The 18,252-nt window shown below is 43.6% G+C and overlaps 3 protein-coding genes across 5 annotated transcripts in view; 2 read left to right on the top strand and 1 right to left on the bottom strand.

Annotated features, from left to right (window-relative positions):
• Nucleotides 1-1,731: 1,731 nt before the first annotated feature.
• On the bottom strand, nt 1,732-4,009 carry mats (MOB kinase activator-like 1). The gene is made up of 5 exons (XM_018031444.2): nt 3,740-4,009; nt 2,715-2,881; nt 2,383-2,610; nt 2,151-2,314; nt 1,732-2,054 (listed from the first exon to the last, which is right to left on the bottom strand). Exons 1-5 carry the CDS (start codon nt 3,751-3,753, stop codon nt 1,974-1,976), a joined length of 654 nt encoding a protein of 217 aa, XP_017886933.1. The 5' UTR covers nt 3,754-4,009; the 3' UTR covers nt 1,732-1,973.
• Nucleotides 4,010-4,157: 148 nt separating this feature from the next.
• Nucleotides 4,158-9,764, top strand: glo (heterogeneous nuclear ribonucleoprotein glorund). Of its 3 annotated transcripts, none has more exons than XM_026816969.1 (9): nt 4,158-4,474; nt 4,889-5,156; nt 5,236-5,379; nt 6,154-6,292; nt 7,432-7,604; nt 7,732-7,928; nt 8,037-8,156; nt 8,245-8,344; nt 8,423-9,764. In XM_026816969.1, the coding sequence occupies exons 2-9, from the start codon at nt 4,898-4,900 to the stop codon at nt 8,506-8,508; spliced, it is 1,218 nt and encodes a 405-aa protein (XP_026672770.1). In that variant the 5' UTR covers nt 4,158-4,474; nt 4,889-4,897; the 3' UTR covers nt 8,509-9,764. The 3 variants fall into 3 exon arrangements, with proteins under 3 accessions (XP_026672770.1, XP_017886927.1, XP_026672771.1); XM_018031438.2 differs by having other exon boundaries at nt 4,158-4,509; XM_026816970.1 differs by having other exon boundaries at nt 4,168-4,273.
• A 404-nt stretch (nt 9,765-10,168) lies between these two features.
• The window catches only part of na (sodium leak channel non-selective protein na), a 20,081-nt gene continuing 11,997 nt past the window's right edge, over nt 10,169-18,252 (top strand). The window contains exons 1-22 of the mRNA XM_026816971.1: nt 10,169-10,995; nt 11,133-11,224; nt 11,304-11,459; nt 11,555-12,269; nt 12,391-12,538; nt 12,615-12,763; nt 12,998-13,108; nt 13,546-13,653; nt 14,051-14,193; nt 14,295-14,759; nt 14,849-14,975; nt 15,052-15,197; nt 15,290-15,423; nt 15,489-15,676; nt 15,761-16,037; nt 16,114-16,267; nt 16,343-16,471; nt 16,550-16,826; nt 16,908-17,073; nt 17,143-17,326; nt 17,432-17,624; nt 17,689-17,848. Coding sequence (XP_026672772.1) covers nt 11,154-11,224; nt 11,304-11,459; nt 11,555-12,269; nt 12,391-12,538; nt 12,615-12,763; nt 12,998-13,108; nt 13,546-13,653; nt 14,051-14,193; nt 14,295-14,759; nt 14,849-14,975; nt 15,052-15,197; nt 15,290-15,423; nt 15,489-15,676; nt 15,761-16,037; nt 16,114-16,267; nt 16,343-16,471; nt 16,550-16,826; nt 16,908-17,073; nt 17,143-17,326; nt 17,432-17,624; nt 17,689-17,848 — 4,201 coding nt within the window. The 5' untranslated portion in view covers nt 10,169-10,995; nt 11,133-11,153. The remainder of the gene's footprint in view (nt 10,996-11,132; nt 11,225-11,303; nt 11,460-11,554; nt 12,270-12,390; nt 12,539-12,614; nt 12,764-12,997; nt 13,109-13,545; nt 13,654-14,050; nt 14,194-14,294; nt 14,760-14,848; nt 14,976-15,051; nt 15,198-15,289; nt 15,424-15,488; nt 15,677-15,760; nt 16,038-16,113; nt 16,268-16,342; nt 16,472-16,549; nt 16,827-16,907; nt 17,074-17,142; nt 17,327-17,431; nt 17,625-17,688; nt 17,849-18,252) is intronic.

Genomic DNA, 18,252 nt, shown 5'->3' with positions numbered 1-18,252 from the left:
AATTGAAAAATCTTTTTTTGATTTTTATTATTAGCATTGTTCTTCCGACGTCTGATTTCTTTTTAAAAAATGCATTTCTAAAGTGCATAAACTTTTGGGATTAACTGTATAGCCAATACATCCTTAAAAATGGTCGCAGACGTTTCTCCCTTATATAAAAAATAACATTTTGTTTTCCCAACGCTCTTCTGCACTCAAAGATCCTCGCACGGAGGCAATTTCGTTGATCCCTGATCGTGCTGTTTCTCTGCCGCTAAACACACAGGGAGACGCAACAGTGATCATCGCGTATACACCTAAACGTCTACAGTGTCTACACCTTGGATCGATGATGAAATTGCGAATATAATCGGTTCGGATAGACGAATAGCCCAACCGTTACGCTTCCCTGTATCTTTGACACGTATCTCGGCGCAGCACGGTCCTTTGAAAGCAAAAGAATATCTCGTGATCGTACAAAATTCAATTCACTATTTTCCTATCTTGTTCTATTCGAACGTTCGCGCGAACGGTAACGTCCAGGTTTGAAAGTTCAAACGAAAATCCATCCCCTCGACACGTAAAAATACATGGTCACGCGGAAATGCAAAATCCGATCATCACAGCAAAGGGCACTGAATGTGTGTGTGTGTGTGTGTGTGTGTGTGTAGTCCGAGGAGTATTTTTTAATTGCAAAGCGAGTGCATCCGTTATTTTAATAGTCGAATGCTGCGCGTGAAAACAGCAAGCGTTTTATATCAATATATATTAACGTCCGATCTCTCATGTAAGCGAGACGACTATCGTGCTGTAGCTCGTGCTGTTAGGTCGTGAACGAACGTGTATCCTATTTGATATCTCTTAGATATCGAAACGCATCGTCGCACACGGACAGTATAGTATAATAACGAACGTATACGCGTGCCGCGCGTTTCTGCCGTTTGCGCTACTCCTGGGATACCCTGTACCCGTCTGATTAGACGGTGTCTTCCTAAAGTGTCGCGTGAAAAAAGAGAATGATTGGAAATTGTAACGAATCGAGAAAAGTGACGAACTAGTTCCCCAGTGACGCGACGCAAATGGCTGTATCGATATACATATGCCTTATAGAATAGGACAGACTAAAAAAAAAACCTCACTCGTATAAAGAATGAAATGTACGGTGTACGGTATAAAATCCCTAAACGCTACGTGTAAATAATCTCTATTCGAAGCGCTTAATGACTGTGATAATAATCCTCTAATCTAATTTACATGGTATCGAGTTTAAATGTAAATAGCGTGATATTAACTTAGTAGCAACGATACACGGTTTAGCGATGATACAGAACGGCTCGATCCGGGCCGTTTAAAAAATCGAGAACAATAAATTTTCCCTGTTTGCACGACGGTACAAATGACAAACGATGGGGATAGAAGCCGTAGATCGAGCATCATCGTCGTTGTTGTTGTATCGAACACTTCGTCAAGTTATTTATACATATTTTACGTACAACCGATCAATGATTATCGATTTCCCTCGCGTACACGATTCGCGAGACGCGTCGATATCAGAGTAGAAAAATTCGTTTCCCTTACTAGATTCGTTAATAAATTAGACATCCAGACTAACCGAGATTCGCATTCTCTTCCTCCCTCGGGAAGTGAAACGCGATCCAACTATCAACGGATGTATAACTATTTTACAAAAGTCTACATTAATCGTCTCTCACCCTATCCTCGTCGACGTCCCGAACGATTCAAACGTTTCTCTTTCTCTCTTTCTCTCTCTCTCTCTCTCTCTCTCTCTCTCTCTCCTTGTCTCGTTATATAAAATGCGTGTATCAGCCGCCTGTTTTGCGTGAACAAGTGGTGCAACACCGGCGATTTCTGACAATCGCGACGTTAGCAATGATTCGGGTTAGTTAAATAACATGCACAGTTACACGTTTGTTAAACAGTTAGCACGGGCGAGATTCTTTGGAGGAGTTGTCGTTCGACGATCGAGATCGCGTTCATCGGGCATCCTTCGCTGTCAGCTTCTCTATGAGTTCTTGCAGCGGCGCCAATTCTCTTCTCTCTATCAATTGAAATTCCTGCAACAGTAACGTCGCGTCGAGATACGATACACTCAATGATACCAAGGTTTAGCGTTCTCGGAAGCTGGCGAATTTTCTTCCGACCGGATTTACCTGAACAAAGAATATAAAATGTTTGAACGACGTGTTTAAATGCGCCTCCTCGCCGAGTTGGACCACTTCGCTGAAGTGCTGATGATATATGTGCGCGTACACTCTGAACAATCGTTTCAGTATCGTCTTCGCGATGGAGGAGAAATTTTTTGGGAAAGGGACACCTGGAAGAGACGGAGATCCGATGAATATCGTAACGTATCGTTCGAATGAGACGATCCTCGAGACTCACCGATCTTCGAGGGAAATAAAGTTTCGTCGTCCAACTGGTCCTGCACCCAAGTCATCAAATAATCGATGTACTTTGGCGCAGAACATTTAATCGGTTTTTTAACGGTGTGTCCGTCGGCCCAATGGTATTCGTACTTCGGTCCTGCGGACATGATGGGACAACTCTCTTCTGTACAGAACTCCGTGATGGTTCCGTATAACATGTTGATTTGATTAAAAAAATCAACAGCTGGAACAAGATCGAACGATCGAACGAGCGTTAGAACAATTCGGTAGGCAGTTGCGACGAACGGGGAAATAAAGGGAAAGAAAAAAAAAAATTGGATTACTCACTGTTTACTGCGACCCATTCGTTCAAATCTTCACCCTCTGGAAGCATGACCGCTAGTCTCAAATTCCCAGAACCCAAGGTAGCTGCTGCATGCTTCATCAAGTCATACTGATGAGTTCCCTCTGGGATGTTCTTCTTTGGCTTGAAGGTTTTCGAAGACCTGCTTCCGCTTCAAAGGTTCATAACGATTTCCAATCATTCGATTCAGTTCGGCAGAATTTTCAGTCGAGAGAAGTAAAAACAAGTAACGGAAAAAGGGGAAATTGTTGGTGGCGAATGTAAATCGAGATAAGAACTGTCTTTCGACGATAAATTTAACGCGTGACGAATACGCGCGTGTGCAACGGTGCACGGGTGCAGGAGTGAAAGCGACTCGAACGGAGGAGCGGTGACGAAAGAGAGCAGGGTTCGTGTGAATCGTGGGAAACGGAACAGTTTTTAAATGAAATTATGGCATCGCGCTATTTTTGGGTACCTATCCGCCGATCACCCGATCGGGATGTGTATACGTACGTACGCGAATTTCGAAATGTATGCACAGGGATCGAAATTAGACGAAACGAGACGAAGCCAAACCGAGAGGTTCCTCCTGTCCTGTCAATATTTGTCATCGCCATCGACTCATAATAAATTAACGGCTCCTCCGTCGCTGTCATTTACGATTCGCGAACGCAAGGTATCGAACGAGGATCGATTAACGAGATAAGACTTTCTTTCGTTGACGTTCGGATTATCGCGGTACCCGTCTGTTTTCCACGATCTTTATTAATTCTCGGTGCCGAGACAATTTCCCCGAGAAAGGTGTCAACAACGTGTCGACGCCCGCGCGACTTATCGACAGGTCCATCGTCATTCGTCGTCGTCACCGTCGTCGAACGTGTCCGCGTTAAAAGAAAGGGCATTCGATGATACACCGTTTCATGTTTTTCGCAGCGCGTCGAAAAATTTCAACCGGCACGATCATAAATACGTCGCAATGAAGAAAAAGGACAACTTGGGAGACGATGAAGAGAAAAAAAAGACTTACAATAGGAAGCTCATTGTGCGCTTCTGGATGACCCGTCGGTGAAATTCGATTCACGGCTGCTACACGGCTATGCACGTGTCCTTAATTACCTCCGGCGGTATCGAACACCGAGGGGATGGGGCGAACGATTTTTGTTAAAAATCACCATGCACTCTCCCCCGCGACAACACGATAGACGTTTTGTCAACTCTACTTTTTTCCACGACAATCACCGATCACCTCGACTTCGATCCCCTTCCTTCCACCTCCACTTGCTTCCACTGTTTTCCCCTCCCTCCCGCACACCGCTGTCCGTAGAACGAGACTCATGCTAGAGAGGAAACCGAACACTGGAAACCACGACCACCAGCAGCGCCAGCAGCAGTGATTGATGGGCAGTACGTACATATAACGTCGATAGTACATACGTACGTGCCTTAAGTTTCACTGAGTTTCTCGTCGTATAATGCTGTTGTAGTTATACCTGGTTGTACGCAGTTGTACGTAATTCGCGTATGGGAAAATTACGGAAAATTAGCTTGAAGTTTCATTAAGGTAAACGCGTAAACGCCATTTTCAGTTTGCTAAACCTGCAGGCTGCAAGCCAAAAAGCTAGAGGCAATCCATCGAATACTGTGTGGCTCGGTGGTGGTGGTGGTAAGAGCGTCGTCGTCGGTCAGTTGTTGCTTCGGTGTTTCCCGTCGATTACGCTTAATCTGTAATTTCTGGTGATTAGCGAGGTAACAGCAAAAAGCAGTAAGTGTACGAACTACACGCGACGAACGAAGGAGGTAACTTGATTTCTACGAGAGCGAGAATTCGTATTTTATTAACAGTCCAAGCCCTTCGGCGAGGAAATATTTTTTTCAAACTCTGCTCGCGCATATACTTACATTGAGTTTCAGCACCTATACATTTTTCACGTACATATATTACATTTTCTTTCTTCAATATTTTCGGAAATTCTGTCTGACCTTCGGATTTTTCGACAGTCTCGTACCGTGACATTGTAACGATACGAATTTGTATCGGAATCGTTTAATTTTGCTTCTGTACACACGGACGTGAAATGAGGAACGTAGAGTTCAAAACAAACAAAACGAAAAGGCCTGGAGATTAATGTTCGACGTTGACCGTTGCTATAAACAAATAACTTGGCTCGTTTGTTAGAGGTTCACCATGTCGAACGGAAGCGGAGATCATGACGAGGAGGGATACGTGGTGAAGTTACGTGGGCTTCCGTGGTCCACTACGGTCGATGAAATAATGAAATTCTTCAGCGACTGTTCCATTTCGAACGGTAAGAACGGTGTTCACATGACCATGTCCAGAGAAGGTCGTCCAAGCGGAGAGGCTTACGTAGAAATGGATACACCCGAAGATATCGAGAAAGCTTGCAAGCGAGACAGGGATCACATGGGTCATCGTTACATAGAAGGTCCGTTTATTGAATGGTATTGAAACACGATCCGTTCGTCATCAATTTCGATCGATTTAAAGTTGTCGTCCGTTTAAAGTATTTAAAGCGAAAAGAGGTGAAATGGAGTGGGTGGTCAAGAGAAGCGGCTTGAACCTAGAGAATGCTATGGACGACGGTTGCGTGAGATTGCGAGGTCTACCATTTGGCTGTTCCAAAGAAGAGATAGCACAATTCTTCTCAGGTATTTTATACCATACACGCACCACTCATACAGTATCTTTATCTATTTGTATTGCTAGAAACTTACCATGTCACACCTTGCTGGTGACCGAACGGGACCTTTCTCTCTCTCTCTCTCTCTCTCTCTCTCTCTCTCTCTCTGTTTTTCACTGTTTAATTAAATTATTTCCACGTTTAATTTTCGTCGATCGATAAGAACCATTGAACCACAGGGACTCAATGCTTTCGATATCGGTTATAGTAGTAGCAGTAGTAGTAGCAGTAGTAGTAGTAGTTACGGTGTTCCAAGGTAATTGATCCGTTTTCCTTGCCAGAGATCGATACCGTCCCAAGCAACGTCTCTGTGTTTCTATAACATTGAAATTGCCTTAGTTAAGATTTAAGACCGAGAGAGATTGTCGAAAGTTCCTTGCGAACGAGACAATCCGTGAGTCGAAGACCCGAAACGTTTCAAAACGTACATGTATGTGTATATAAATATGATTTCCATGCGCTTTGTATGTTTTCTTTACGCGTTTCTGTTTCGAACGTAGAACTTAATTCTTAACTTAGGCGTGTAGTATAAATATTATCTTTAATTTTCGGTATTTAACTCGATTGAGAAATATTGGAGCGAGACGTTTCGCACGTAACGTGCGAAAAGAGGATATTTTCAAATCTCGCTTCTTCTCTTTGTAAGGGTTCTAAATAAAAAAAAAAAAACTGAAGATACTATTACGATTGAATAATGGGTGTTACACGCTACATTCTCGATGTTTGATTATGTGTGGGTCAGGGTTGGAGATATTGCCGAACGGGATTTCACTACCGACAGACTACACGGGCCGCAGTACTGGGGAGGCTTACGTTCAATTTGTTAACAAAGATGTTGCGGAGCGCGCTCTGCAGAAACACAAGGAAAAGATAGGACACAGGTGGGGCACTGACGCTAGCTGGGTTTGGGTATACTTACGACTTTTCAATATCATTTTATGACCGTAGTATACGTAGGTAATATAAATTTTGTTAGTAACCATAGCGGGAGCGATGATATTGCAGGATGCAGTTTCTTTATTCCTGTGGAACGAAAGACCGAACGACGAACGTCGTCGTCGTTGTTCCATTATGAGAAACATACTTTTGTCGTCGATCCGATGATTTATCCTTTAATTTTTTTTTTAAATTAAACGTGCGGCGGTAGCGTGGATAATAATAAAGAAACTGCTTCTTTTCGAAACGACACGAGTAAAACGAAGTTAGATCGTACGTAAGCGAAAGTACTGTTGGCCCAACTGAAACCTATGGGTGGGTGCCGGGCGGGTGGTACCCCCTTACATCGTCACCAAGTCCCATGGGAGGTGGGTAGGGCTGACCCAGGAGGATGGGTGGGCGCTACGGAGGTAGTAGTCATCCATCTAATTTGGCACATCTGTTTGACAATTGCACAATTGTACGTTATATGCAAAACGATTGTACGACGACGACGACTGTTGGTCGAGAGCTCTGCTGCTGGCTCTGCACAGTTCATCTCTTTTCATACGATCACGGTATACTGTACGTCTAGCCCTTTAACTGCACGAAAGATCATACGTATTCGATAATTGCGTATCATCCCTTGCGTATAATCCTCGTGTGAAACTGCATAAACTGCAATTGTAATTGTCACATACCTGAGGATCATCTGCGTCTCAATAGGCTGGGGTGTGAGACACATAAGATACGTCAGAATGGCATCGTGGGAGGGATACAGAGGTTTAATGAATATGTGGAGGTGTAGTATGAACAATTAATCCGCTATAGAATTATCAGTATGGATCTATTTTCACCGTTTCTCTTTTCCGTTTTTTCTGTTTCCCCCCACCCCCCCCTTTTTTTTAATATCGAAGCGAATATTTTACGTTTACACGCCGAAGGTGTATCTCCCGATATATTCCGTATTCACACGCCTCGCGCTCATTGATAGACGTTGCGTCGTCGGATTCTCTGTTATTCGAAGAGAGAGGCGATCGACATCGGCATACGGCGAGGATGATTCGTACAGGAGAACATCAATAACTGATATCGATCTTAACAGATACATCGAAATCTTCCGAAGCAGCTTGTCCGAAGTGCGTGCCAGCATCGGGCCGAAAATGCGAGGCGGCCCAATGGGCGGCTTCAATCAGAGACCCGCTCCCTATGACCGCGGCGCCCGTTTCGGTGGAATGAATCGGTTCAGCAACAACAGCAGAGGTTCCAGAAACAGAGGCAAATATCATGGTTCGCATCGTTGAACCGTTCCTCGAAGGCGACGAACGATTCAACGACACTTACACACGAGTACTCGCGTACACTCGCTACTGCCATCGTTCGTTTCTATTATATTTCTGCGCAGACTTCGACGGCGGTCCATGGGGAAGCGGCAATAACTTCGATTCTCGCGGAGGGAACATGGGAATGCGTGGCGGCGGCATGGACATGAAGAGCGGAAACTTTAGGGGTAGCGGTGACACGTGGGGTGGCAATTCCGCCATTCACAGCATACACATGCGAGGATTGCCGTTCAAAGCTACCGAGCAAGACATAGCCGACGTACGTGTACTTGGAAATCGGCTACGCCAACGACTATATTCTCTCTCTCTCTACTCGCGCGATTGGTCAAGGTAGTTGTGTAAATAATATTGTCTCGTGCGATTACAGTTCTTCAGACCCATCGAACCGATAAACGTTCAAATTATTCTCGAGAACGGCGGCCGGCCATCTGGAGAAGCGGACGTAGAATTCGCGACCCACGAGGAGGCTGTCAAAGCCATGTCTAAGGTTCATCGAATAAACGTTGCTTGTTACCCATAAGACTTAGCTCAACGATTTGTCAAAGTAACAAGATTGTTATAACGTTCGGTTATAGGACAAGAGCCATATGTCTCACAGATACATCGAGCTGTTCCTAAATTCCACTGGTGGTTCCAGCGGAATGTCCCTGGGTGGTATCGGAAACTTCTGCGGGGGTACGCATTTATTCAATTAATAATCTTTTCTCCTGATGATGATCAGGATTGTGTCTATATCGATCTTTCCGTCGGCAGGATTGGGCAATAACTTCAGGCCCGGATACTCTCCGAACAGAGGTTTCAGCTCGCAGCTAGGGGGTAGTAATTATAATAGTTTTTGAGGCCGGATATCGCGTTACGTGCGCTACCGACGATAAACCTCCCAAATCAAACTTTTATCACATCGAACGATTACGTGTAACAATGAATTCCGTTTTCATATTTCGTTTCAGTTTCACGTCAACTAACTTTTGTTCGTTCCATTCTGTTCTGTGAGCTACGCCTACGTATAATTACAAAGGGAGAGAGTGAAACTGACTTTACTTTAGTTTTTACGATGATACACGTAATATTCGTGAAAATCAATTGAAACCGTTTTCGCGAACGGACCGTGATTCGATCGATGGGAATTTATTTTCGACTACTGCGTTTTTCTGTTCACTTTCGTCTGCGTTCAGTGAGTTGGTCGCAGCCCGCGCAGCCGTATTCGAAGACAATTTTGAATCAGTCTTGTTCGGTCACGGTCCGATTCCGATAGTGGGAGTTTCATCCCGACGGATAGATGGCCTCGATGGCTCGATGCTCGATTTCATTTAAATCTCACGAAAAGTAAATTACAAATTTCAATACAAAAGGATAGGAAGAATATATTTCTAACTGTGTAATAATATAGCTTTGAACTCTGACAGAATCGTGGACAGAGTTTAGAAGTAATACGTTTGCAATCGTACAAGGATTCAGTTAGAATCATATCGGAAGTCATCGCGGACACACGAATGATTACAATCCATACTGTAACATAATATTTATCTAAAGAATAATTCACGGTTACATTTATATAGTTTATGCCGAGTATCGATTACAACTATTCTAGAAATTAACTACGCGAGAGATGTTGAACTTCTCGCCTCGTTCTCAATGATTACGATGTATACATATAGGATATTGTGAAAAAAATGAGAGTACATTGAATGATCCTATTCCACTTTTGGCATTTATGAAAATATTTCGAATCGTCGTCGACTTGTAGAGCGCTAAAGAGTAAGTTTCTGTAAACGACATCGCGGGAAGAAAGGAAATATTTATAATTAATATTTCGTTATATACATACATATGTACGAGTAAAAGTGGATAGAGAATACTCTCTTATTTGTCATTGTGAAAATGAGTGTTGTGCACCGTGCGAGAATGCTTGTAATTCGCTTGGAACCTCATATTTTGTACGCGAGAAAAAAAGTTGAAAGAGGAGCAAAATTATAAATTATCTCGTGTATGAGAATTATTAGGAATGGCGTATGTTTGATGTCACCTGTGTTTTATAAGGTATAACAATAAATATTATCTTGATAAATAAAGTCTCTTGACCGTACGACGAAAACGGTTAACAGTTTTCTCTACTGAAACATTACACTTTTGCATTAAAATTTGATAACGAACGATCGTGCAACAAAGCGAGTCGGCGTACGCATTTAATACGCGACACCATATCGGGCAATTGGACGTGTGATTCGTGCGTAGGTGTCTGGACAGAATGACGTACGACAATAGGCAGAACAACAACACGCAAGTATAAAACGATAGGTACGTGTATACGTACATAAATGCGCCGAAGGCTATCATTATCACGAATTGCTTCCGATGCTCGTTGAGATCCGGTGTTTTACGAATTACCGAGTAGGAGACGACAATATTGAGTGACTATACGCGGTGCAGTACACCGTACGACACAAAGATTACTACATATTTACGTACGCGATAGGTAGGTAGCCAACACGAAATTTATTTCGTTTGGTTAGTTTCGTTTCGTTTAGATCGTTACAGATTTTCTTCGTATTAACTATACTTACTACACATGCTTAAATGCTGGAAATATTTTTGTGAATTTGCTAGACCCGCTTTTAATGAATTACTACTCCGTTATCAACGATTTACGAGCGTGCATGTCATACGTATATAGATAAACAGTCTGTATATACACGTAATACACGTGTACATATAGTGTCGGAGAGGAAATTCATAAAAGCGTTTGTTCCTTATCTCGAGACGGCCACCTGTTGTGTTATCACGTTTTATCACGGGCAAAATTTTATAAATTATAAGTATATGGAAGAAAAATACTCGTATGTTGTTCGCTCTGTTTGATGGAACGTGTTTCGAACTAGCAGCAGGTTAGTTCAAGACCGCCTCTGTGGACACCCTATTCGTAAATCGTAAATATAATAAGGGGGGAGGGTAGAATTGAACACGCGTAAATTTCAAGCCCCGTGTGTTTGTTCATCACCTGGTCTTACATTACCTTTCGCTGATTAGAAGAGATTAAATTTTTTATCAGCTCCGGGATACCACCGACGTTGGTTAGATATCTTATTCCAAACTTCATTACCCTGTTGATGAACGTTCGTCGTGTTCGCGTTAAAGTAGCACGTCAGAAGTCAGAACGACGGAATCTAATCTATAAGGATAAGTGATCTTATTATATTCGGATTGGTGACCAGGAAGCGAGCAACGCGTGACTGCGTTACGAGTTACGAGGATTGCGAGTCGTGACACGTGTCCTGTATCTACGTTACTTTCAAACTGATGAGTGATTAGCAGATAACGTGGAGGAGGTAACGCAATCGTTTATTCATAATGTTTATTCTTGAAAATGTAATTGCTAAATTATCGCTGGAGCAGAACAGTTTTACCATCGAACGACGAAGGAAATTGCGCAATTATTGATGTCGGTTTCTTTCGATTCGAATAGGTTTAGCGTTAAGAGCGGGCCATGGAGGATAGAACGAGTAGCGGTGATCAAGCCGCCGAAGATGCCGAAATGCGATACGCTGACGACGAAAGGTACGGGCTCTGATCAAAGTCAGAGAATATGTGTACACTGTATAATGATGTACATACACGGGTGTATCATTTTCCTTAGGTACAACGACGATACCTGCAGCGGGAGACAGGATTTTTTACTTCCTAGCGCAGAGTCGCGTTCACCGAAAATATCGATCGAATATATAAAAAGGCCCGATATGAGTCGGTACAACCCAGCGCTCAGAAATCTTATACCGATACGTAACAAAAAACAGTAGGTGAATCGTAGGTGGTGTGGTCGTGTAATAATGAGACAGATCGTAAAATAGACAATAATCCGCTCATCTCTGCTCTCCGTGTGTTCTCCAGAGACGGGGAAACTATGCCAGCCGACAGCGCTGGATTATTTTCATACATTTTTTATACATGGATGACGCCGTACATTTGGAAAGCGTATAAAAAGGGCGTCAGCACCGCTGATATACCGCGTATTTCTATTTACGAGACGTCCAGGTACAATGCGCACAGATTGGATGTGCTTTGGCAGCAGGAGTTGAACGATCGTGGCCCAGACTCGGCATCGTTCTCGAGAGCTGTATGGAGATTCGTCAGAACGAGAGTGTACATAGCTGGATTTCTGTTGAGTTGCTCCACGCTCTGTGGATTCGTTACTTCTATGATATTGATGAAAAAAGTTCTGGAACACGTTCAGTCTCCGGAGCAAGATGCGTGGACAGGCGTAAAGTGGGCGCTTCTGTTACTGTTCTGCGACGTTCTACGAATAATATTCTTCAACTGGACTTGGAACACCAATATTAGGACGGCGTTGAGAGTAAAGTCGGCCTGCACGAGTCTCCTCTACAAGAAGATCGTTCGACTGAACAGCTACGGAAATAAAAGTACTGGAGAATTGACTAATCTATTTACTAACGACAGTCAGAGATTGTTTGACGTAGTCATTTACGGGCCGATGATAATCAGCGGCCCTATAATCATCGTTTGCGGTATAGTTTACATACTGTGGGTGTTCAGTCCTCTAGCACTTCTGGGAATATTCACGTTTCTCGTATTTTATCCTTGTCAGGTGAGAGAGAGAGAGAGAGAGCGCGCGCGCGTTCCGTACAATATCCGTCTCCTGTCTTACTCTATACTTAGATCGAACGTCTCCCCGAGGCTTTCGTTAAACTCTTCTGCTTCTTCTACAGTATCTCATATCACGCCTAGTCGGATATTTCCGCTCCAAGACTGTTGCCATTACAGACTCACGAGTCAAACTGATGAACGAAATCTTGGAATCCATCAAATTAATTAAAATGTGTTCGTTGGAAAAGTATTTTAGTCATAAACTTCTTAGTACGTGTGTTGGTTGTTTCTTGAAGTAGGTAGTCGCGTCGCCTCTAAACTGGTAATCCGTAGTATCCTGTTGCAGGTATACGAAGCAAGGAGAAAAGCTGGCTGCATAAAATTGTATATTTCCAAAGCCTTGCAATCTCACTGACGCCAGCTGTACCCATGATATCGGCGATCATTACGTTTTTAGCCCACCTATCTTCGGGCAGCACGTTGACTGCCGCTCAGGTACTTATTATACAATATCGTCGAGTCAATGGTCTGCGAATAATTCTTAAAGAAAATAAGACTTTCGGAGGAATATTAGAATAAGTAATTTTTATGAAGCACGCGATACCGCGTGTATGTACCAGCGGTAGAGGCTGATGGCCGGAAATATTTATCGCGTACACAGATTGTTTAAGGTGACGAAACTGATGTTGCACTCGAATGGGAGAATATCTGTACATGTACACGTTGTAGGCCTTCCCAATTACCACGTATTTTGGAAATATGCTGAGAATGGCACTGGCCTCTCTTAAGGATTCTACACGTTATTTTGTCGACGCTCGTATTGCTCTTACAAGAATGAAGGTCTCGCAAATTTTACTTTGAATCATGAACCGAATAACTTCGTACTTATTATTATTAGCAAGCAAGCTCTCTCTTTCTCTTTCTCTTTCTCTCTCGTTGAAAATGAAACTGAACCGGCTGTGTTCAAACGACTATAACGATGTTGACGATCGAATATTTTGCTGACTATAGTTGCTTCTACTAATAATATGTACCTCACCTGTGGTGAACGAGGTTTTGGAAGCTTTTGTTAGGAAAAATGGTGCGGATCGCGCGTAAATAAATACGAAACAATTGCTTTTTCTCTTACTCCTCCATGCGGTATTTAATACTGTGACAAGTCACTAAGAATGAAACACGGGTATATAATATGTACACACGTATGTAAAACGTCTGAGATGCAAATGTTTGGGAATGCGTCGAGTAACTTTAAATTATATGATATGTTACTTTTGCAGGTGTTTCCTTTCGTATCATTGCTCAATCAATTTCGTACTTCTTTCATGTTTTTACAAGTGGCATTAGTTAATATCGCTGAGTCGCGTATAACGCTCAACAGATTACAGGTGTTTATTTTTGCTTATTACCTATCGATAACCGCATTACTAATCCCGACGCGAACCTGAACAAGATCTTGTTCAATCATTCTTCGCGTCGCATAACGTTTGCACCATCGCGCTCGCTTTTCATCGCTCATAATATCGGACGATCGACAAGCATCGAGAACGGCTCATCCGTTGTCGTAGTCGTCGCAAGAATGTAAACGGTTTTGGGAATCAGTTCACTCGACTAGGTGACGATGCATCCGCTTGTGCACGCGTGCATCTTCGCCGGAAATACGCTTTTTGTTTGTCGGATGCATACCGTTTGCTGGTGTTTGCTTTGAATCGTCGTGCTTGGTCGTGCGATCAGACACCCACCCTGCCCGCGTAATAATAATAATAATTAATGATGTTCGTGCAGACTTTACTGCTTCTGGAGGAGCACAAATGCCATGTATCGAAACCGATCGTGAAATCGCAAGCCGTAGCAATCGTTAATGGTACGTTCGTTTACGAAAATGCTACCTTGCACGCTAGAAAACCAAAAACTGTTAAAGAGAAGAAGTGAGTGGAAAACCTTTTCTTTATTTTTCTGACAAACGTTCGCCGATCGTTGCATTTGGTCCAAGACGACCAAGACAAATTTATAGCAACAGATTTCGCAGGAAAGCTGCGTCGTGTTCGAACAGCAAGATCGAGTTAGAAAAACTGAACGAACCGCCTGAACGGACGACAGAAGATGTAAAAGTTCTGTTCGAAATTGAATTCGGGGCTAGGAAAGGTGGACTGGTAGGAATCTGCGGGCACGTCGGGAGCGGGAAATCCAGTCTGCTTCTCGCCGCCTTGGGACAATTGAAGATGACGAGCGGTGGTCATGTTTCAAGGGAAGGTTGTTGCGCGTACGTGAGCCAACAGGCATGGATCGTTAACGCGACTTTCAGGGAGAACATACTGTTCGGGAACCAGTTCGATGCTAGACGGTATTATCAAGCGTTAACGGTGTGCAGTCTGAAGGAAGATTTGAACGTGTTACCAGGTGGTGACGAGACCGAGATCGGGGAGAGAGGTGTAAATTTGTCAGGTGGACAAAAGCAGAGAATCGCCCTTGCCAGAGCCTTCTACGCGAACAGGTGAACGACCTTTCTCGCAGATACAGAATAGAAAAGTACGATACGGTACGATCGATAAAACATTGCGCGTTTAAATTTCCGTTTTTTAGAGACATTTATTTCCTGGACGATCCCTTGAGCGCGCTGGACGCGCACGTGGCTTCGTACATTTTTAAGAACTTGATTCTCGACGCGCTCAAAGACAAATGCGTCGTGTTCGTTACTCATCAGATTCAGGTACGCCTCGATCAGAGTTGATCCGCGATGCGATTATCGCGCTTAAGGCGCTAGTAAAACTAAATGTCCTTTGCAGTTCCTCAAGCACTGCGATCACGTCTACTTAATGTGCAAGGGTAGGATCGCGGAACAGGGTACGCACGACGAGTTGATGCAACTGAACAAAGAGTATGCAGCGATGATGAACAGCGCGTTATTAAAGACGAAGAACGACTCGGATAAGTATGCTCATTATCTTTATCGAAGAGACTGGCCGTTACTATCGCGACCGCCCCGAACCTATTTTCATTCGATTCGATTTCGATTTCGATCAGTGAGAGTTCCACGATCGTTCGACAAAAGTCCGGCAGAGACTCTAGCAACGATCTGAAGGGACAACGACAGGTACACGGCTGTTCGAGTAACGATGAAAATGCAGATGAACCGTCGAAAAAGACGCGCGGCGAAGGTACGTGTCCCGATGAGATCGGCACGATCCGACGATGTGAAAGCTAAACCGAAACGCTCGTTTAGGGACGACTCTTACCACGCGAGAAAAGATGGAGACGGGTACCGTGAAATCGTACACGTATCATGTGTACGTAAAAGCAGCGGGTGGTTACTCTGTAGCCGCCTTAGCGATGTTCGTGGTTTTCTTGAACGTTGGAAGCAACGCGTTCAGTTCTTGGTGGCTGGCCGAGTGGATCAACGCCGGTGGTGGGGTAAATATTTTATAGGAACAAGACTGACCACGTTCCATATTCTATTTATTTCACTCTCATCGACTCTGATCGTCTGTCCTTAAGAACATTACCGATCCCGGTACCAATGAAACCGTAGTATCGGACAATCTGAACGACAATCCGAACTATCATTATTATCAAAGCGTTTATGCCGGATGCATCGGGATCATTTTGGTAACGAGTATATTCCGCGGATTGGTCATTATGTACACGACGATAAACGCGTCGACCACGTTGCACAATAACGTTTTCAAAAAGATGATCGAATCGACGGTAACATTTTTCGAGACCACTCCGATTGGCAGGATACAAAATATATTTAGCCGCGACACGGACGAGGGTAAGTAGCATCGAAGTTCATCTTTTTTTGAACGAACGGTCTGTACCACACTTTTCTGTTTTCGTTTCTACCGCAGTGGACAGTTATATACCGATATCTGTAGAGAACATGGTGCAAAACATTTTCACTTGCGCGTTCGCTCTTATATTCATATGTGCGATAATTCCCTGGTTCTGTTTCCCCTTGATCCTCCTCGCCGCGATTTTTTTTTACATCAGCAAAGTGTTCAGGTGAGGTGATATGATCATGAACCAAAACGAAAGTTCGCTCGCAGAATATATGGCAAGTGGTAAACATTTTTCCAGAGTAGCAATGAGAGACTTCAAGCGGCTGGAGAGTACTTCGCGATCGCCCGTTTTGAGCTTCGTCACGACCACCGTTCACGGTTTAAACACCATCCACGCGTTTCAGAAGGAGCGTGAATTCGTGAATAAGTACGACGTCTTGTCGACGTGAACAAACAATGCACTTATAGACGAGATCGAGAATTGAGGGTCGCCGTCTTGTTTTAGATTCGACGAGATATTAGATTTAAACAGTTTGTGTCTTTATCTGTGCCAGTCTATCATGAGATGGTCCGCGGTAAGACTCGACAGCTTGGCAATCGCTTCCTCTTCTATCACCGCATTTTTCGTGATAGCGCTTAGAAACCAAATACCTCCGGCCATCGCAGGCCTGGCGATGGCCTACGCCACGCAGATGACCGGTGTCTTCCAGTACACTGTGAGGCTGATGGCTGAAACGGAAACTCGTTTCATCAGCGTCGAAAGGATAAACCACTACCTCAAAGTAAAAATTAATCGGAAGAGATGGAAGAGAGATTAGAACGTAGTAATTGATATTCGTAATTGATATTATATTTCGTAACAGCATTTGCCAAAGGAAGAAACTGCCGTGGAAGAACCTATAGATCCTCCGGAGGAATGGCCGGCGGAAGGGAAACTGGAGTTCCGTAAAGTCCAATTAAGATATAGAAAAGAACTGCCACCTGTACTGAATGATATCTCGTTCGCCGTCAATTCTGGAGAACATATAGGTAAAACGGGTCCACGAAGCGTCCGTGTACGATTCATGAATCGATTGTACGACCGTTCGAATTGTGTAGGTATCGTGGGGAGAACGGGGGCTGGCAAAAGTTCTCTGATAGTAGCCCTATTCAGACTGGTCGAGATCTCTGCAGGAATGATAAAGCTCGACGGCGTAGACCTATCGAGAGTGAAGTTGAAAGTATTAAGAGACGGATTGTCTATAATTCCTCAGGATCCAGTTTTGTTCGGCGGAACTATACGGTAACTCGAGATGTAACTACAAGAGGATACCGCGGTATTTGTCCGTTTATTTATTTATTTGTTTGTTTGTTTGTTTGTTTGTTTGTTTGTTTGTTTGTTTTCTAGATCGAATTTAGATCCCTTCGACCAGTACAGCGACTCTGAGATGTGGACATCTTTGGAGAAGACTCAATTGAAGGAGAAAGTTCAAGCGATGTCAGGACAATTGGACGCGCCCGTCGAAGTTGGTGGAAACAACTTGAGCGTCGGCGAACGACAGTTGATCTGTTTGTCTAGAACGCTTTTGCGCAATGCCAAAGTACGCTGTAATAAGAATCGTAATATATCGGTGACGGTCCAGCAATTTACCCTGGTGTTTCTAGGTATTGATACTCGACGAGGCAACAGCCGCCGTTGATCCGGAAACTGAGGCCGCGGTACAGAATACGATTCGAAACGAATTCTCAACGTGCACTGTATTGACCATAGCTCATCGTTTGAAGACTGTATTTTCGTGCAACCGCGTCATCCTCATGAGACACGGCCAAATAATCGAATTCGACGCACCCTCTGTACTTCTGTCGAATCCTAATTCAGAGTTTTCGAGAATGATGACGGCCTCGTCGGAGAGAAGTATGTGAAGTAGTGTAACTCGAGAGCCATTGAAACGAAGTAAAAAGATTCAAATGTTCGACGTGTTTCACAGACGATATTTTATATTACGATACTTAAATGCGTCAAGTGCGATATTTTTGTTCGACTAAACATCACGTTGTATTATCTCATACATACAAATAAGGAAATAAAGTAATGAAAACAAATGTTGAATTTCCGCGAGCTATATCCATGTATATCGGCAGATTTTACAATTGGAACAGTATACGGGTTCAGAGCCATCCCGTTGATTCGGCTGCGATTGGCGCGATTTGAAATACCTATTGATTTAC

The sequence above is a fragment of the Ceratina calcarata genome, unplaced genomic scaffold (assembly GCF_001652005.2).
Source record: "Ceratina calcarata isolate Rehan_Ccalc_2016 unplaced genomic scaffold, ASM165200v1 scaffold551.2, whole genome shotgun sequence".
In the NCBI taxonomy this organism is placed as follows: Eukaryota; Metazoa; Arthropoda; class Insecta; order Hymenoptera; family Apidae; genus Ceratina; species Ceratina calcarata.
The sequence above is the reverse complement of the archived record's forward strand: the minus strand, read 5'-3'. Positions and strand labels throughout refer to the sequence as shown.

Bases quoted from the DNA above. Each gene is read 5' to 3' on its own strand.
- mats (XM_018031444.2), bottom strand. The intron at 2,611-2,714 runs GTGAGTAATCCA...ATCTTGTTCCAG, and splicing joins CGAATGGGTCGCAGTAAACA to CTGTTGATTTTTTTAATCAA. The intron at 2,055-2,150 runs GTAAATCCGGTC...TTACTGTTGCAG, and splicing joins ATTTTATATTCTTTGTTCAG to GAATTTCAATTGATAGAGAG.
- glo (XM_026816969.1), top strand. From the start codon at position 4,898: ATGTCGAACGGAAGCGGAGATCATGACGAGGAGGGATACGTGGTGAAG. The intron at 8,157-8,244 runs GTTCATCGAATA...GTTCGGTTATAG, and splicing joins CTGTCAAAGCCATGTCTAAG to GACAAGAGCCATATGTCTCA. The intron at 8,345-8,422 runs GTACGCATTTAT...TTCCGTCGGCAG, and splicing joins TATCGGAAACTTCTGCGGGG to GATTGGGCAATAACTTCAGG.